Genomic DNA, 18,927 nt, shown 5'->3' with positions numbered 1-18,927 from the left:
ACTTGAAAATGTACCTACAACACGATTTAAGTAATGTTCTCTTTATTAATCGTCAAAGTCAAGGCAATTCAAAATGATTGTTTTGCTTGATGGACATTTTTGACCGTAGCGCTGACATCTCGCAACTTTTGCAGTGACTCGTGCATGAAACGCCTTTCTAAAAAGGTGGCACTCATGTTAAAAGTTTAATTTGTGTTCATTCATTTTTTGGTGAGCGTTTTATTTTTATTGATTTTATTTGAAAATTACTTTTTATTTAAACCGTTTCGTGATATATCAAACATACCGTAGAAGTTCTTTAAAGGTCTTTGCATTGTTTTTCTATGTAAACTTGCACTTGATGGGCTTTAAACATTGCATATGTGTCTTTTACGCATGAAACGCCGTTCTAAGAACACGACACTCAAGTTAAAATAGTTCAACTCAAATTGGAAAAATCGTCCAGCCCTAATGGTATTAACAATCTTATTGAGCTCTTTTGAACCCCACTGATGAATGGAAAATGGTTTTTGGTTTTTCGGGTGTCTTCTCACATCTCTCCGTCTCTTTCTCCTCTTGCCTTTTTTATTTTGGTTTCTCTCCCATCCTCTGATGACTTGGTGTACCAAACGCTCCTCATTCCCAATTTCCTGGGCCAAGGCTCCAGGAGGCGTCAGAAGGGTTCAGACTACGCCTCCACCTCGGAGGATGAGTACGAGTCTAACCATAGCACCCCTAAACACAAACGCTCCCATCATTCAGGATCCCAGCAGAACCCCAGAATCCATCCGGCCGGTCCGGTGCGAGCCATGCCCCGCTCGAGAGACTCCGAGGGGGAAGGAAACGAGAGCGACGCCTTCCAGAACTGGACGTCTCATAGCGCTGAGATCGCCAGGTGGGGAAACACCAAAATAGGGACGCAACAAACGATTATTTTAAAGGGGTCATCGGATGTCCATTTTCCACAAGTTAATATGATTCTTTAAGGTCTTAATGAAAAGTCTATAACATAATTTGGTTAAAATTTCTCAATGGTAGTTTAAAACAACGCCCTTTTTACCCTGTCAAAAACAGCTCTGCACACAGCAAGCCGATTTAGTGCATGTCTCTTTAAATGAGACATGCACTAAATCAAGACCGTTTACTTTAGCCTTGGAACTTGCTAACTACCTGGAACGTTATTAGGAAAGGCGATTTGCAAAAATTAATAAAAGAACCTTACTCAATTCTTCTGTAGGTGAGGCTGGATCACGAATTATTCGTGCGAACATAGACGCATTTAGGCAGATCAGGGGGCACATTCCCTTCAAAAACAAACGTAATCCACTGCGTCTTCACTCGCTCGGATGTCAGGAGTAAATGACGACTGCTATGTTCATTACATCCAACAACAGAACACCTCATTTGCTTAGGAGACATTCTGTGTGGAGATGGTCTGTGTGACAAGAAGCTGAGAACAGCTTGATTTGAGAAAGGGGATATTATTTATAGAGATTAAAAAACACCACTGGGTGGATTTTTATCATTATAGGGTGTACAAACACTGCCAACACACATTTATGTTCAAACAACATGTAAAAGTGAATTTTGCATCCAATGACCCCTTTTAATAATCAATTAATTTAATGATAATTACGACAATTAATTGACTAATCGTTGATTATTTTGGCGATTATAATATATACTGCGATATACATATTTGTACTACATAAAACAAGGCGATCACTTCAGCTTTTGGCAAATGATTGTATTACTATTACAATTATACAATTTTTTTTTTTTTTTTTTTTAACAATAAATTATATTTGCACACAAAATGAGATGACAGCCAGACTTTCTCATTCTTCATTTAATTAACTGTGTGAAAGAGTAACTGATTAATGCATCATTCTGCATCGTCATGTGGATATTGAACAATTAAGGTAAGTAAAAGATGTTTTATTATCAGGTTAACTATTTTTTTTTTATTCAACAGCAAATCTCTCTTAAAATACCTTATACTGTTACAATACTCAAAAACGTCCACATCACTATTATCAGATGCTTTCTTAACTGCTGTTTTCTCACCGCTGTCATTTTTGTTGTTTATTTTGTTATTGAGAGGAAAGTTGCAGCATACATTGACACATTCATCTAATCATTGCTCTCAGCAGCATCGGGATGTTCGCAAACAGTAAACCAATGCTCGGGTATTTTAAAACTTTAGTTTTGTAAAACTTTCCACACACACTACTGGTTTGGCTGAGTTTACACTGACGTATTCAGTGTTTAATTTTTCTCTTGAATTGCATCTGGTAGAGCTGAATTGTAGTCTTGTGTTACAGCGCCATACTGGTCAAACTGCGATATTGTAGGTTTGTATATTAGGTCATTTGAGAGGCTGTTCAGCAACACAAATTTGCAGACTTTTTTTTTTTTTTTTTTTTGTCAATAACGGCTAATAATTTCAGCCCTATAAAAGAATGACATATAATATCAGCAATTCATTTTATTCCCAGGTTCTTTAAATAATAGTTTGTTACTTTTAACCACATTTCGATCTTAAAATCTCATTCAGCTGGCTCAGACTCTCTCTTCCAGAGCTATAGCACTAGACTGAGCTTTTTTTGTTTGGGTCAAGTGTTTTTCTCCCTGACATAGACATGCATTGACCGCATCCAGTGTGCATGGTGTCATTGATTACAATGGGAATCATCATAGGTGTAGAAAGGGGAAGCTTCCAGTATTCTATTTGTCAGTAAATAAGTTACATAGTTGCAAAAGTAACTACTACTGATGGTTCTAATTCAAACAGGATATCGTTACTTTACTTTTCAAAAATGATTACTTGTTGCTTGTAATGCATTGCTCCCCAAAGTTTGGTTTTAACTGTTTTTAAATTAATTTTTTTTGGTCAAAATGCTTCACAGAGTATTGATTTTTATTTTATTTTTTTAATGCATATTCTTTACTAGATTAAGTCAAGACTTGGCCAAAGATTTGGCTATTCTGGCCCAAGAGATTCATGATGTTGCTGGAGACTCAGAAGCTCAGAGTGCTTCAACAGACAAGATGGGACCAGCCATATCGACCCATGAAGAGGTACTGTTCATAAAGTTTCCACGTTCAACAAGGCTGCATTTATTTGATCAAAAATACAGTAAAATAGTGAAATAATATTGCAATTAAAAACAGCTATTTTCTATGTGAATATCTGTTAAAATGTAATTTATTTCTGTGATGCGCAGCTGAATTTTCAGCATCATTACTTCAGTCTTCAGTGTCACGTGATTCTCCAGAAATCATTCTAATATACTGATTTACTGCTCAAGAAACATTTCTGATTATTATCAATGTTGAAAACCGTTGTGCTGCTGAATATGAAGTACGCTGTTGTTTTATGCTCTTTCAGTTGCGGCACCAGATTCCCGAAGCCAGTCTGAATTTACAGAAAGAATCTCCTGCTGCGGCGCCGGCTGACGAGTCTGAACAGATCGCTAGTAATCGACAGAGCATGAGAGCAGACGAGGTAGCAAAGCTTCTCTTCAGTTTAACGTCAGGAGTCTTAACTGTGTGTTTGAGCTGTAAATCTCCTCCTATATCAGGCCACACTGAACAATATGATGCTGAATCCGGTGTCTCAACTGTCTCTCGCCATCCGTGAAAACACAGAGCAACTGACGGAGAAAATCAAGTGAGACCCGTTTGCTTTTCACACATTGCTTTTCATGTGTGCTCATTTATTTTGATATACAGTGCCTTGTGAAAGTATTCATACTCCATCATTTTTTTTCACGTTTTATGTTGCTGCCTTATGTTAAACTGCTTTAAATTAATTTTTCTTACATCAATCTACACTCCATACACCATATTGACAAAGCAAAAACAGAGTTGTCACAACTTCGTAAATTTATTACAAAAACAAAGCTGCAATAAGTACATTGCATAAGTATTCATACCCTTAACTAAATATTTAGCTGAAGCACCTTTATAGTTTCAAGTTTTTTTTTTTTTTTTTTTTTTTTTTTTTTTTTTTTTTTGATGCGACAAGCTTTGCTCATCAACATTTGGCAATTATTTGCCATTCTTCTCCTCACCTCTTCACCTCTCAAGCTCTTTTAGGTTGGATGAGGGCAGACGCACATTTTCGGTTTCTCCAGAAATATTTGGCTGGGCCACTCAAGGACATTCACAGAGTTGTGTATAAGCCACTCTTGCTGTGTGTTTAGGGTCACTGTCCTGTTGGAAGGTGAACCTTCTGCCCAGTCTGAGGTTCTGAATGCTCTGGACTGGGTTTTCATTAAGGCTCTCTCAATATTTTGGTCCTTTGAGCTTCTATTCTACTCTGATGAGTCCCTCAGTCCTTGCCGCTGAAAAACAGCCCCACAGCATGAGGATGCTACCAGCACACTTTACTTCAAACATGATGCTTAGAATTGATGTACATCAGAGCAGATAATCTTGTTTTTCAGAGTCTGAGGGTCCTTTAGGTGCTTTTTTGTAAATTCTTGTGTCTTCACTGAGGAGAGGATTGAGTTTGGCTACACAGCCATAAAGCCCAGATCGGTGAAGTGTTGCAGTGATGTTTGTCCTCCTGTAGATTTCTCCTATCTCCACATATGATCATGGAGCTCAACTAGAGTGACCATCAGGTTCTTGGTCACCACTCTAACCAAAGCCCTTCTCCATCAGCTGCTCAGTTTGTCCAGGAGGCCAGCTCTAAGAAGAATCCTGGTTGTTTCAAACTTCTTCCATTAAGGGTAACAGAGACTACATGCTTCTGTGACCCTTCAATGAACTAGAATTTTTTTCTGATCTCTTCCTCAGATGTGTGGCTTGACGCAAACCTGTTTCTGAGCTCTACAAGCAGTTCTTTTGACCCCAGGGCTTGGTTTATGCTCTGATATGCAATATCAGCTGTCGGACCTTTTATTAAGATGTGTGTGCCTTTCCAAATCATACCCATTCAATTTAATTTGCCACAGGTTACCTTCACTCAAAGTCTAGTAACACCTACAAGCAATAGGAATGATAAGGCTATGAGTACTTATGCAATGGAATCATTTAAGTGTTTGTATTTTTGTTAAATTTGCAAAGATGTTAAAAACCTGTTTTTTGCTTTAGTATTATGATATGGTATGTATATTGATGTGGTAAAAAAGTAATTTAAAGCAGTTCAACAAAAGGCAGCAACATAACAAAACGTAAAAAATTAAGGGGTATGAATACTTTTGCAAGGCACTGTATGTGTTCATATACCCTATCTTTCTGTGTAAGTCGGCTTGAGAAGGTGCTATATATATGTAAGTAAAGATTATTATTTTTATTACTGGGATGTAATATACAGGTTTCATTCTCGCATATATTTTTTTCAGGGTTTTGTTTCATAATAAAATGGATGTTTTGGGAGAAATTGAAGCAAAAATCAATGAGGCTGATGATTCTCCATCACCAAAAACATCAAACAAGGTGTGTTTCTTGTTTCTTCCCTAGATAAAAGGTTACTAAGTGCTCTGTATTTTTATTTTATTTTTTTATAAAATCTGAGCTCCATTGAACCAATTGTAATGTTGAATTAATAAATAAAACGTACATGTTTTTTTAATTCGGAGTCTATTAGACCAGCAGTAAATAATGTTCATATCAAGGTTATCATCAATATACTATTACCGTTTTTATTAATATTTTAAATTAATTTTAGTTTTAGTTTGTCATTTTGTTTTTGATTGTTTATGAATTCAGGGAGTATATTAGACCTGGGATGCAGTAAATTGTTCATATCAGTGTTATTTTAGTATCATTAATATACTATATAGGTTTTTTTTTTTTTGTTAAAGTTTTACTAATTTTGTGTGTTTTTGTCATTTTATTAGTTTTTGTTTTGTCTTATAAATAAAGAAAAACCGATCATTCAGCCATAAATACTCTGGAAGCTGGCATGCGTTAAACACAAACACATTTTATAAATATAGTTTTTATTCATTTTTATTTCAGTTTTAGTTATTTTAGTACTTAAAGTCAGTATTATTTTAGTATCTAGATACTATTATAGGTTTTATTAATATTTTGAATCCGTTTTTTTTACATTTTCGGTTTTAATTTTAAAGCTTTAGTAATTTTGTTGTTTTTATAATTTTTTTTAGACGTTTTAGTTTTCATTTACGTCTATATAGTTTTTATTAATTTAATTGAAGTTTTATTAGTTTTAGTTATTTTAGTACATGAAGTTAAACTAAATTAAACTGAGAAATGTTAGTGTTTAATAAGCCGAAATATATTTTTTAATTTATTTTCTTTCAATGGGTTTAATTTTAGTTTTAGTTGCCTATAATTACCTTGCTTCAAGTTAACTTAAACAAAAATGAAAAATAAATATGTTTATTAATTTATAATTATTAATTTTAAGTAACTAATCCCTGGTTTCACAAACAGGCTTAAGCCTAGTCCTAGACTAAACTATCTGAGCTGTTTCAACTGAAAGAAACTTGCTCTGACTGATCTTAAAACACATCAGTGCCTTTGTTTTGTCTCCAGATGCACCCCAGTAATGTTTTTTCCTAAGCACTTTTATAAAAATGACTTAAGTGTCCTAATTGAACTATGGCCTAATCCTGGTTTAGTCTAAGCCCTGTCTGTGAAACCAGGCCTTAAACTGTTTTTTAAGTTTAGTTAACAATACTAATCCTGGTTTTAACACTGAATGGTTTTAAATCAATCAAACTGTTTTTCTCGTCTCGTAGGAGATTGCATCAATTCTGAAAGAGCTGCACAGAGTCCAGAAGCAGCTGGAAGGTCAGTAGATCCAAACGTTCCTCTCTTTATCTGATATTAAACCTGAGACGAGCCGCTGATGAACGCCGCCCTCTCTCGTGTCTCTCCCAGTCATCAACGCCGTCATGGATCCTCGAGGAAACCCGGATCTCAGCCGCACGGTTTCTTCCGCCGGGGTTCGTGCTTCTAGAGCGGCGTCCCGGGACGTGAGAGCGTCGCATCGAGGCGGCGGAGCGACACCGAACAGCCGGCGAACGTTCAGGAGCACAGACCGAGAGAGTTCACTGGTGTGACCTGTCTGTCCAAACATCGTCACTTTGAGGTGATCTGGAGCGATTGCTGGCTCTGTCTCGAGCTCATGTTCCTCGTGAGCTTCTCTGATATCAATATTTGCACATTTCTATTCCTCCAAACAAACCGATTTCAGCAGCTTGTGGCTTTGAGAAACTGCAACGTTTTAAATGTAAACGCACTGTTATTGATTTTATCTCTGTTATTTGTGATGTTTGTGATGGTCAAATTATTTACATGATTATTTAAATCACTTTGTCTCTATTGGACAGGGTATTTGTATGTTAAAAATCATTAAAGAATTCAAATGTATGAGTTTTGTCTGGCGAACACCATGAAAGTCTGTTGAGATGCACATTTAGGTTATATTTGAGTTTTTTTCTGATTTCAGTCTAATATCATAAACTCATGATGTGAATCAGTGTTATAATAGTTAACTAAAACTACAACCAAAACCATAAAACAACTTTTGTTACTTTATATAAACTGAAAATGAACAGAAACTGAAACAAAATATAAACTGAAATATTTTTTTTTTAAATGAAATCCACAATCCAACTGACAAGGAACTTTAATCTGATGTATTAAAATCATTTATTAAAATAATTTTAAAAATTAATAAAAAGTGCGATATAAAATGAAAACAGTATCTCAATTATACTACAATTATTTTAATTATTTTACAAAAAATGTGTACCGAAATTGACAAAAAATACTACACAGGAAATCTTGTTTTTTTTGAGTGTACATATTCACATCATTATTATTTTAATAAAAGATCACTGATGTGAAAATGCACGCTGCAAAAAAAAAAATTAAGATACAAATTTCTAAACATTCTTAAATGAAGATACAAGCAAAATGACATTAAGTCTTGTTTTCTGACAAATGTAACAAAATTACATGAATTTAAGCTTACAAACAAGAAAAAAATATAACAGTTGGGTCAGAAAAATAAACTTAATTCACTTAATGTTCTTGTTTTAAACCCCAAAGTCCAAACTCTTATTTATCTATAAAACAAGACTTAATATCTTATGGCGTTTTGTCTCTTGAATAAATGTCTTGTTTTCAGGGTGTTTAGATATTTGTACTGGAAAACAAGCTAAAATGCTGATCAAGACACTCATTGTTGCAGCCTATCAGTCTGTTCTTGAACATAAATCAGTAGCTGAATTCAGTTCTGCCTGACTAGTTAAACGCTCCTGGTGTAAACGTGTACATGAAGCTGAAAATAAATGCTTATGTAATCATAATGCAGTGAAGCTGTGATCAGTCGTGTTTCTGCTGAAATGAAACTGATGTTATAGCGTTACTCAGAGCAGTCAGGAGTTTCTGGAAAACATCTCTTTCTTGCTCATTAATGCCTGTGTGCTGTGTTTGGATGAATGAGGTATGTAATATTAATATTGTACAGCATGCAAATACTATATTATAATTTCATAACATGTCTGAGTGCTCTCCGTTCCTCTTTCAGTGTGATGATGAATATACATCTTTGATGTTGATGTGCAAAAACACTTCGTAAACCTTAATTTTACATTAAGGCATTTATTTATAAACCGTAAATGAAACCAATAGAAAATACTATTTACGTCTTTCTATTTCAGAATTATGTTTAATTTAATGTGTTGTTGTTGTTTCTCTTTAATTATTTGTAAAAACAGTTAAAATTGATTTAAAGTGGATCCTACACCATTTTTTCTCTTTAAACATGTTAAAATCTCTACGTTCAGCTCACAGAAGATACAAGTCTGCAATTTTAATTATAAATTTAATTATAAAAGTTTGCAATCCTCTTTATGCATATTTACCATTTGCTTTCACGTTTCACAAACATTCATATTTTAAAACTGATTTTTGATGCCTAATTGTTTTAAATTTGAGTTGAGATCCTAGCAAATAGAGACGTATGTTGTAAATGTCATTTATTTATTAGTTTGGCACAGATTCAATTAATTATTTATATACACTGCCCTCCAAAAGTTTGGAAACACCCCTGGCAAAGTGTGCATAATTTTTTTTTGGTGCAAATACATTAAAGTAACGACATTATCATTGAAGAGCAGCAATAAAACATAATTAATACTGCAGCTTCAATAATTGATTGACAATTCAGCGTCAATGTTTGAATAAACTGAGCGCTCGGATGCCCAGATTATGCAGAGCTGTAATAGCTGCTAATGCTGGATATTTTGATGGATCCAAAATTTAAGTTTTTCTATGTATAAACTGTTTATGTAATAAAATATGTTTTCGTAGTTTGTGTTGTCCCTTATCAGTGCAAAATATCACAAATTAAAAAGGATTCATGCCAATATTGTCCAAAACCCCACTTTTCTAGAGCGCTTCCAAACGTTTGGAGGGCAGTGTATTATTTACTGTTTTTTTATTATTTTTTATTAATAATTTATTGTTTGTTTGCATTTATTAATTTTTATTTATTTACTTTGTATTTTTCTCATTTATTTGTAATTATTTCCATCTTTTTTATTTATTTGCTTTATATTTTTGTTTATTGTCTTGTTTATTTTTAAAAATATTTTCATCTTTATTTTTTAATTTTTACTTTTTAATTGGATATTTATTTTTGTTTATATATATTTTTTTTTATTTATATTTATTATATTTCCATTAATTTAATACTATTATTAATGAATTTAATTTATACTATTTACTCTTTTTTTATAATTATTTATTTATTTATTTTGTAAGTTAATATATTTCCTCCTGTCATAATGCGTGATCTGTAGATGTCTGAAAGCCCCTTTGAACATTAGAGGAGTGTTGCAGTGGCATTAAAAAACAGAAATGAAAAGCGAATGAGGAACTAACTGGATTATTTAAGAGTATTTCCCTTTGTGTGTCACACCAGAGAGCATCAGCACCTGCTTCAGCATGCCTGCGTGAGTTCACTGCCGCTTTACACATTATTCTGTCGATTAATAACGAGAATATAGTCAATCTGATTCATGCTGTACTTCCAGGTCTTCACGGTTACTGGCCGGTCATGAACTGACGTCTCCGTATAAGAGTTTACATGACAGCTATGTGTCCAGTCGCAGGGTGAGTCTGGGCTTCAGAGCGTCTCATGATCTGATGTTTTCGGTCTAAGTTAGGGATGTTTCTGTGCTTTTGGCAGGACTCGAAGTGTCCCGTCTCGGCTCTGCTGGCCACTGCAGCTCTGCTGGTTTTGGGGATTTTATTGGCCATCGTAGTAATCGAGAGACTGAAGTACGAGGATCGAATCAACGAGGCTCTGAATCCTCATCACACTCCATCATGCTGCAATCAGACCGGCCCCGACCAGCAGAGCAGGTGAGGTCACTTCCTGTTTCCATGCTTTCACTTCCTGTCACCTTCAGCACTTCTGAGCCACAGTTTGAGACCAGCTTCTGTTTGGATTGTGATTTTGCCGACCTTTAGTTTACATTCAATTTCATTTTCTTTAAAAATAAAAAATTTCCCATGAAATTCTCCCGACAGAAACTTTCTCTTTTAAAAGTTCAACTCATCACATTTCTCAGAGAACTATTAAACATAAACTCAGATGACACATACGGGGGGAAATATAAAAAAACTCCTGGCAAATTAATATTCCAGCTAATAATTAAAATTAGATTTATATTTGCTGAACTTAGTATAAAATGAGTTCAGTTCAAACCAAAGCGAATGCACCTGCTTTATTTACTGAAGTATTGTACAATTCTGAATTTAGTTTCAAAATGTCATACTTTTGAATTATTCTATTTAAATAATTTGTCAAAATTCATATTATGTAGACCATTTAAATATTACGCAGTTCAGTTTAGTTCAGGTCAATTTTATTACAGACATAAATATTTTTTACTGCCACACAATAAAATTGAACGTTTGTTGGACCTTATTTATTTATTTATTTATTTGTTTGTTTGACAAATTCTGAGTTTTAGTAGTTTTGATGTGTTTTTGTCGTGTTTATTTATTTATTATTTTGTACTTAAAACAAAAAGGAGAAGTGTTGCTTAGGAACTAGTTAAAATAATAAATAAATATACTTTTAAATTATTTAAATACTTTACATGTATTCTAAATGCATAATATGTACACCGTTTAAAAATTACTGAGTTCAATTTAATGGAAATTTGAAATATTTATAACAGACTGAAAATATTTGCTCATTAGAATAGAATAAAACTACTAATATTATAATATGAATCTTTTTGTTTATTCATTTATTTTTAACATATTTATTTATTTATAATTAGATTTCAGCTTTTATATTTTAATTTTTTTTTTTTTTTTTTTTTCAATTTTAAAGTTTTAATAATTTTGTTGTTTTGTCATTTTTATTTTTTTATTTTTTATTTTTTTTTTTTTTTTTTTTTTTTCTATACAGGTTTTTAACATTTTTATTTAGATGTAGTTTTTTAGTACCAAAATAAAAAATGTTGCCTTGGCAACTAGCTGAATAAAATCCTTGAATAGCTTTTGAACATTATTTGTAGTTGACTGCTGTGGTGGATTTGTGCTTGTACACAGATGATATTACATGTCTCTTTATGAACACTGGCCTGATTTTCTGAGTATTTTGGGTGAGTAATGCCAGTGAGGATGTGATGTGATGGCTCTGAGTGAATCTGCTTTCTGTTTGTGTTGTTGTAATAAAGCGTATTATTATGACTCCTGAAGCAGACTGTGGTTGTGTGATTTCTCTCAGTATTGTTCTGGTTGAGAGTTTTCCTCTGGGCGTGGATTACGGGAGAAACGTGAGTGCTGGAGTGGATCTGTATGAAGCCTGGAAGGATCTTCTGTCTCTGGCCTCTGATCGGATCGAGGTGGCGTCCTTCTACTGGTGTCTGACCGGAGAAGACATCAGCGTCAACTCCTCCACCGACTCCGCGGTACAGAGAGAGACACGCTTGCAGTGTGATGCATGTGAAAGTACTCTTCTGATGAACTGCATGATTGTGCTCCTCAGGGTAGAGAGATTTTAGAGGAGCTCAAGGCTTTACCGTCCAGAAACGTGTCGGTGCGCGTCGTCACCAGCATCCCTACATTAGCTCCCAATTCAACCGACCTCAAAACCCTCCGAGAACACGGTCAGCGATTATTAGCATTGCATTTCACAAACTTCAACCTAGCTTCCTTCCATTTACTGACATGCACGATTTAACTCAAACAATTAGCTACAAGTTGCATCTACTGTTGATTATCTTGAAATTATTCCTCAAGTGCTAATCATTTGTATACCGTTGTAGCTTTTAGTAATATTTTTAGATTTTTAAACTTATTTCATTTAGTTGCTAAGGCAACATTTCTAATTTTTGTTTTGCATTTCATTTTTTATATTGTATTTTTTTTATAACTTTAGTTTCCATTTAAATTTTATTTATAAATGTATTTTAAAAATATTTTTAATTACTTTTATATTTATTTTTGTTGCTCAATTGTAGTTTTAGTATTTTTTTAGTTGAGGTTTATTTTTTCAGTTTTAATCATGATTTTTTATTTTCATATTTTTATTTTACTTAGTTTAATTAATTAGTTAAATTCTCTAGTAATTTTGTGTTTTTTAAATATTTTTTATTGTTATTATTATTTAGATTTAATGGAGTTTTATTTCACTTTGAGTTTTAGTTTTTATTTATTTCCATTTAGTGCTTTTGTTAGTTACATTTTATTTTTTACTTTTTATTTATTTAATATATTTTAGTAATTTTATAATTTGTATTATTATTTTTTTATATTATCATTTAGATTTTTTATTTTATTTTAATTTAGTGTTTTTGTTAGATGCCATTTTATTTTATATTTTTAGTTTTCAATTTAATTGTTAGTTTAATTTTTTTGTCTTTTTTTTTTGCCATGTTTATTATTGTTATGTTTCTTTAATATTACTATTTAGATTTAATTTATTTTCATTTCACTCTCAGTTTTAGTTTTTATTTTTCTTCCAGTTTTATTGCTTCATCTTAAACTCACTTCAGTTTTTTGCCAAATCAACATTTCTTAAAAAAAAAAAAAAAATAATAGTTTAAGTTAGTTTTCAATAAATATTTACGTTATGTATTTTATTTCAGGTTTATGTCAATGAACAGAAATGTTATAATAGTTTAGCTGTTGTTCAGGATGTGTGTTCTGATGCAGGAGTGCAGATACGGCGTGTGAACTTCGGCCGTTTGACGAAAGGAATCCTTCACAGCAAGTTCTGGGTCGTGGACGGGAAACACGTTTACATCGGCAGTGCCAACATGGACTGGAGAGCTTTAACGCAGGTCAGACGAGGAATGTAACGAGCAGTGTTGGGGGTAACGCGAGTTATGTAATCAGATTACTTTTTTATGTAACTAGTAAAGTAATGCATTAGTTTTTAACTTAGAAGGAAATATCTGAGTTACTTTTTCAAATAAGTACCACTAGTTCCTGTGTTTCTGATGTATTGAGTGACAGCTCTGGGGTTGCCATGTTGAGAGAAATCAGGAGTAAGTGCAGAGTGTTGTGTGTGAACATGAACTAAATATATCAACATGTATTAAATCATCTCACCTGCACTAAAACACATTCAGTGTTCCTCAAAATCAATAAAAACAGTCAAATGCAAACTCGGAATATTATACAAATCTCTGATAATTAAATATGTTAAATTAGACAAATATAATTTATGTATTTAATCCTATTTCATTAACCAATGTCTTTGCTACTGAGCTTTGATGATCCAATGCAACCATACTATTATTAAGCAAAGATGACACATTTGTGTTTCATAGTTGTTATTGCTGAATACTGAATAACATCATCTGCTGTACAGACCTGAATCTACATTTCCTTCAGCCTGAGGCGCATTCATTTCACTTTTGGTGTGAAAGGGCTTTTACATGTGTCACCCTGCAGCACCAAACCAGTCTTCAGTCGCTGGGGTATATTTATAGCAATAGCCAAAAATACATAGTATGGGTCAAAATTATTGATTTTTCTTTTATGCCAAAAATCATTAGGATATTAAGTAAAGATCATGTTCCATGAAGATATTTTGTAAATTTCCTGCTGTAAATATATCAAAACTTCATTTTTGATTAGTAATATGCATTGCTAAGAACTTCATTTGAACAACTTTAAAGGAGATTTTCTCAATATTTAGATTTTTTTGCTCCCTCAGATTCCAGATTTTCAAATAGTTGTATCTCAGACAAATATTGTCCTATCCTAACAAACCATACATCAATGGAAAGCTTATTTATTCAGCTTCAGATGATGTATAATGTCGAAGAATTGACCCTTATGACTGGTTTTGTGGTCACATTTGTAAAAGCCTTGCCCAGATTTAAAAAGTAACTTAATGTAACACATTACTTTCCATAAAAATAACTAAGTAACGTAATCAGTTACTTTTTTAGGGAGTACCGCAATATTGTAATGCATTACTTTTAAAAGTAACTTCCCCCAACACTGGTTACACTGGTGAAAATTTCTCCTAAGGGAGATAATAAAAGAGAAACTTAACGAGTGTGTTGACCGTCTGCAGGTGAAAGAGCTCGGTGTGGTCATCTATAACTCCAGCGCTCTGGCTGCAGATCTGCAGAAGATCTTCCAGTCCTACTGGGTCATGGGTCGCTCCAACGCCTCCATCCCGCATCCGTGGCCCTCCGACTACGACACGGACATCAACCAGGAGCGTCCGCTGCTGCTCAACCTCAGCGGAGTGGAGAGTAAAGCTTACATCACGGTACAGCACACACACAAACTCTGGAAATAATCAGTCAAAATATTATAAACTGATGAGGATTGGATGAGGAGCATTTGAAGACTCAAACACACAGATGCTGTTGCTCACTAAAGCTAATATAAATTATAAATATAATAAACATAAATAAAATGTTGCTTGGCTAAACTATTTGAAATACAATTTAAGTTAAAATAAAACAAATGAACAAATAATGCTAAATGGAAATAAACAAAATAATAAAAATCACAAAATGACTCAAATTAAATTGAAAACTGAAGAAATAAAAATTAAAGCTAATTCAGTATATTAATAAACCCTACAATAGTATATAAAACTAAAACTAAAATTGAAACATTAAAAAAAATAAACATTAACTGAAATAAAATAAATATAAAAATTAAAAACTTTTTTAATTTCAGCTAGTTTCCAAGGCAACATAAATCATTTTAATTTATCTCGATGTACTAAAATAAGTAAAACTTAAAAAAAAAAAAAAATAGACATAAAAAACATTACAAATGACAAACAATACACTACAAAATGACAAAACTTAAAATTTAACTAAAATTAGAAAACAGAAAATTTAAAAAGAAAAAAACGATTTAAAATATTAGTAAAAACCATAAAAGTTTCTCAATGATACTAAAATAACACTTTGCCAACACTATTATATTAATAAATAATATTATATGAAACAGAGTGATTATAGATAGCTAAAATGAAAACTGAAACTAAGATTAGAACCTTTAAAATACATTTTTGTTACTTGAAATAAAATTAATAACATTAACTGAAATAAAACCTAAAATAAAATTAAAATGTAGAATTTAAAATTAAATGCCAACACATGGTTAAACTTGAAAACTGAAATGAAAACAAAATAAAAACTAAAAATAGCTGTAGCTTCAAAACTATTTTTTAAAGATATTAATAGTTTATTCAGTAAGGATGCATTAAGTTGATGAAAAGTGAGAATAAAGACATTTATAATGTTACAAAGCTTTATGATGCTGAAAATTCAGCGCTGCATCACAGAAATAAATTACAGTTTAACACATTCACATAGAAAACAGCTGTTTTAGATTGTAAAAATATTTAGTAATTTTTGATCAAATAAACGCTGCTTTGGTGAGCAGAAGAGACTAAGCTTCCTCTCTGCTCTTCCTCAGGCGTCTCCGCCGGTCTTCTGTCCGGACTCTCGCACCCGAGATCTGGACGCGATCCTGTCGGCCATCAGAGGAGCTCAGGACTTCATTCATGTGGCGGTCATGGAGTTTTATCCCGCGTCCAAGTTCTTTCATCATCACGGGTGAACGGGACACTTCAGTGCGTTTGATTTGACTCCCTGATCTTGATGAGCGCTGATGCTGGTGTTGGTTTGCTTCTGCAGATACTGGCCCGTGATCGAAGACGCTCTGAAGCGCTCGGCCGTCGACAGGAACGTGTCCGTCTGTCTGCTGGTCAGCTGTGGACGGGAATCAGATCCGGCCGTGTGGCCCTTCATCCGCTCGTTAGATGCTCTTCATTCACCGTCAGACAGTATCAACATCGCTGTGGTGAGTCACGGGTGAAGATCCAGAGAAATACAGCCTATGTCATGTCGTCAGTACAGAAGTAGAATTAAGACCTGTTTACTCCATCTACTTTGATTTTCTAACTTAAGTCATTTCATCCTACTTATTTAATAAACTATTTTAGATGTATACTGTATTACATTGTTTTTATTTAATTCTCCTTATTGAATTTTTCTAGATGTATATTATGTGAAGTTTTTATTTAAGTCTACTAAAATTTTCTAGATCTATATTATGATAAGATTTTATTTAATTCTACTTAAATTTTCTAGATGCATATTATAAGTTTTTATTTAATTCTACATTTTTTCTACATGTACATTGTAAAGAGAAATTAAATTAAATCTACTTATTTAATTTTTATAGATGTATATTACACAGTTTTTATTTAGTTCTCCTCATTTAATATATCTAGATATATCTAAATTTTTAATTCTGCTTATGTAATTTTTCTAGATGTATGTTTTTATTTAATTCTACTTAGAGGATGTCATCAATAAAGATCTGTTTTTATTGTCGTTTTGCACAGAGAGTGTTTGTTATTCCAGTGGGGAACCAGTCACACATCCCTTATTCCAGAATCAACCACAATAAATACATGGTGACGGATAAAGTGGCGTATGTGGGTGAGTTACAGACCAAAGACTCAAACCTACATATGAATGAACTGAAGTGAAAGCAAACCTGTGTTGTGTCCAGGCACGTCTAACTGGTCCGCGGACTACTTCAACACGACGGCCGGCGTGGGTTTAGTGCTTTCCCAGGATGCTCCGGGAAGCTCGTTCCATCAGCAGCTGAGAGCCGTGTTTGACAGAGACTGGAGCTCTAGATACTCTCATCCGCTCGCTGATCTCCACCGAGTCCACGACTGCGCTTTCTCCACATCTGCTCCATAGACACCTCACAGGAAATATTAATATCACATATAGCACATTCGCTTTAAACAGCTGTAATATACATCAAACTCTCTAAAGAAGGGAACCTCTGTATTTATAATGCTTTTTAGCAGCAGATTTCATTTGAAAAATAATCCTTTTTGATATACAGTTAATGTAATAATAGAATAGATGTGGCATTTCAGTGTTTTAGCTTAGTTTTATATATCAAAGTAATCAACGTTTTTATGGCAGATTTCCCTGAGCATACTGTTTATGACATATCAGAGATGTAGAAATATTCTGTAACTTCTGCTCTGGAATGTATAAACAAATGCAAATATGACTTGAAAAGTTTTTATATATATATACATGATTTTTTTTATTTTTATAATTTTAATCTTTTGTCAGTATTTTTCTCTTCAAATAATTATAAAATTAAAAAAGTTAACAGTTAAATAAAAATAAAAATATATAAGATATTTTTCATGAGTGTATGTGAGAATGTGTGTGTGTGTGTGTGTGTGTTGTATCATGTGTGTGTGTGTGTGTGTGTCTCTCTCTCTCTCTGTGTGTGTGTGTGTGTGTGTGTGTGTGTGTGCGAGAGAGAGAGTGAGAGAGAGCATGGTGCTGCAGCATTTTCAGTTGCAAACGTGAAAGGGAAAACTGCTTGACACCAGCATATAAAGCATTGCAATAATCAAGCCTTGTCGAAATTAAGGCATGAATAACTGTCTCTAAATCACCAAATTTCAGTTTACATAAACCCCTATGATGGAAAAAACTAGCACTCACAACAGAGTTTATTTGCTTTATCAAAAAAACAACATGAGTACGGATATTTGCTTGCAAGGGTCCTAAACTAGAGGACAGGGCGTTTACCAAATGAGGGGAGCCAAATAGAATGACTTCAGTCTTGTTCTCATTTAACAGAAGAAAATGATCACCCATCCAGTTTTTGATGTCGTTTACGCAAGCAAGTCGGATAAGAACTGTGACCCAGGTTTGATTGACATGTACAACTGGGTATCATCCGCATAAATGTGATATGGGACCTTGTGAAACTCAAAAATGTAACGAAGTGGGAGCATATATAAAGTAAACAAAATTGGGCCCAAGATGGAGCCCTGTGGCACCCCACCAGAGACTGAACTCTCTCCACAGAGAAACTCCTCGCAGGAAAATAGCATTCAAACCAATCTATGACTGAAAGGGATCCAATATATTCTTCTCAATTAAGTAAGGTGATAACTGATTTAAAACAGCTTTCTCCAATACTTTTGATAAGAATGGCAGTTTTGAAATAGGTCTATAATTGTTCAGATCAACTGGATCCAGATTTGCTTTCTTAAGCAGCGGATGAACCACTGCATGTTTAAAATAAGATGGAACTAAACTTGTCTGTAAAACTTCCTTTATCAGCGAAGATGTTATAACGTCAAGAGAGCAAGGGGTTGATCTGAAACTGGACACTATGTTTAACATCGAGTGCGAGACAGGATTAAAATGTGAAAATTTAGCAGGATTCATAGGTAAATACCAAACTAGATAGAAGTATTAGTGTTTTCATAGTTAGAATTATACACACACACTGGTTACCATGTAATTTCAGTGACTTTTGGTCAGTTTCTGACAGACACATTATCCCTTACATTAACTGGTTTATATTATAAAACTAATTCCTGTGAAAAAATACTACATAGAACATTTATAAACTATAGCAACTAGTAATGCTTTAAAACCAAATAACATA

General features: G+C 33.5%; 2 protein-coding genes across 5 annotated transcripts in view; both read left to right on the top strand.

The window, feature by feature from the left end:
• The window catches only part of LOC306850614 (centrosomal protein of 170 kDa protein B-like), a 32,837-nt gene extending 22,760 nt beyond the window's left edge, over positions 1-10,077 (top strand). For 2 of the 4 annotated variants that reach the window (XM_079386332.1, XM_079386330.1), the window contains 7 exons: positions 640-874; positions 2,934-3,060; positions 3,371-3,487; positions 3,564-3,652; positions 5,334-5,427; positions 6,699-6,750; positions 6,841-8,272. In XM_079386332.1, the coding sequence (XP_079242458.1) occupies positions 640-874; positions 2,934-3,060; positions 3,371-3,487; positions 3,564-3,652; positions 5,334-5,427; positions 6,699-6,750; positions 6,841-7,022 (896 nt within the window). In that variant the 3' untranslated portion in view covers positions 7,023-8,272. Of the gene's footprint in view, positions 1-639; positions 875-2,933; positions 3,061-3,370; positions 3,488-3,563; positions 3,653-5,333; positions 5,428-6,698; positions 6,751-6,840; positions 8,273-9,895; positions 9,927-10,007 lie in introns of those variants that run through there. The other 2 variants (XR_013782423.1, XM_079386331.1) reach the window with 2 other exon arrangements.
• Positions 10,078-12,081: 2,004 nt separating this feature from the next.
• Positions 12,082-17,524, top strand: pld4 (phospholipase D family member 4). The gene is made up of 7 exons (XM_079386336.1): positions 12,082-12,101; positions 13,158-13,277; positions 14,525-14,725; positions 15,895-16,034; positions 16,116-16,281; positions 16,829-16,925; positions 16,999-17,524. Exons 2-7 carry the CDS (start codon positions 13,254-13,256, stop codon positions 17,193-17,195), a joined length of 825 nt encoding a protein of 274 aa, XP_079242462.1. The 5' UTR covers positions 12,082-12,101; positions 13,158-13,253; the 3' UTR covers positions 17,196-17,524.
• Positions 17,525-18,927: the final 1,403 nt, after the last annotated feature.

Source organism: Barbus barbus (assembly GCF_936440315.1).
Source record: "Barbus barbus genome assembly, chromosome: 30".
NCBI lineage: Eukaryota > Metazoa > Chordata > Actinopteri > Cypriniformes > Cyprinidae > Barbus > Barbus barbus.
This window is presented reverse-complemented; position numbering and strand designations above follow the sequence as displayed.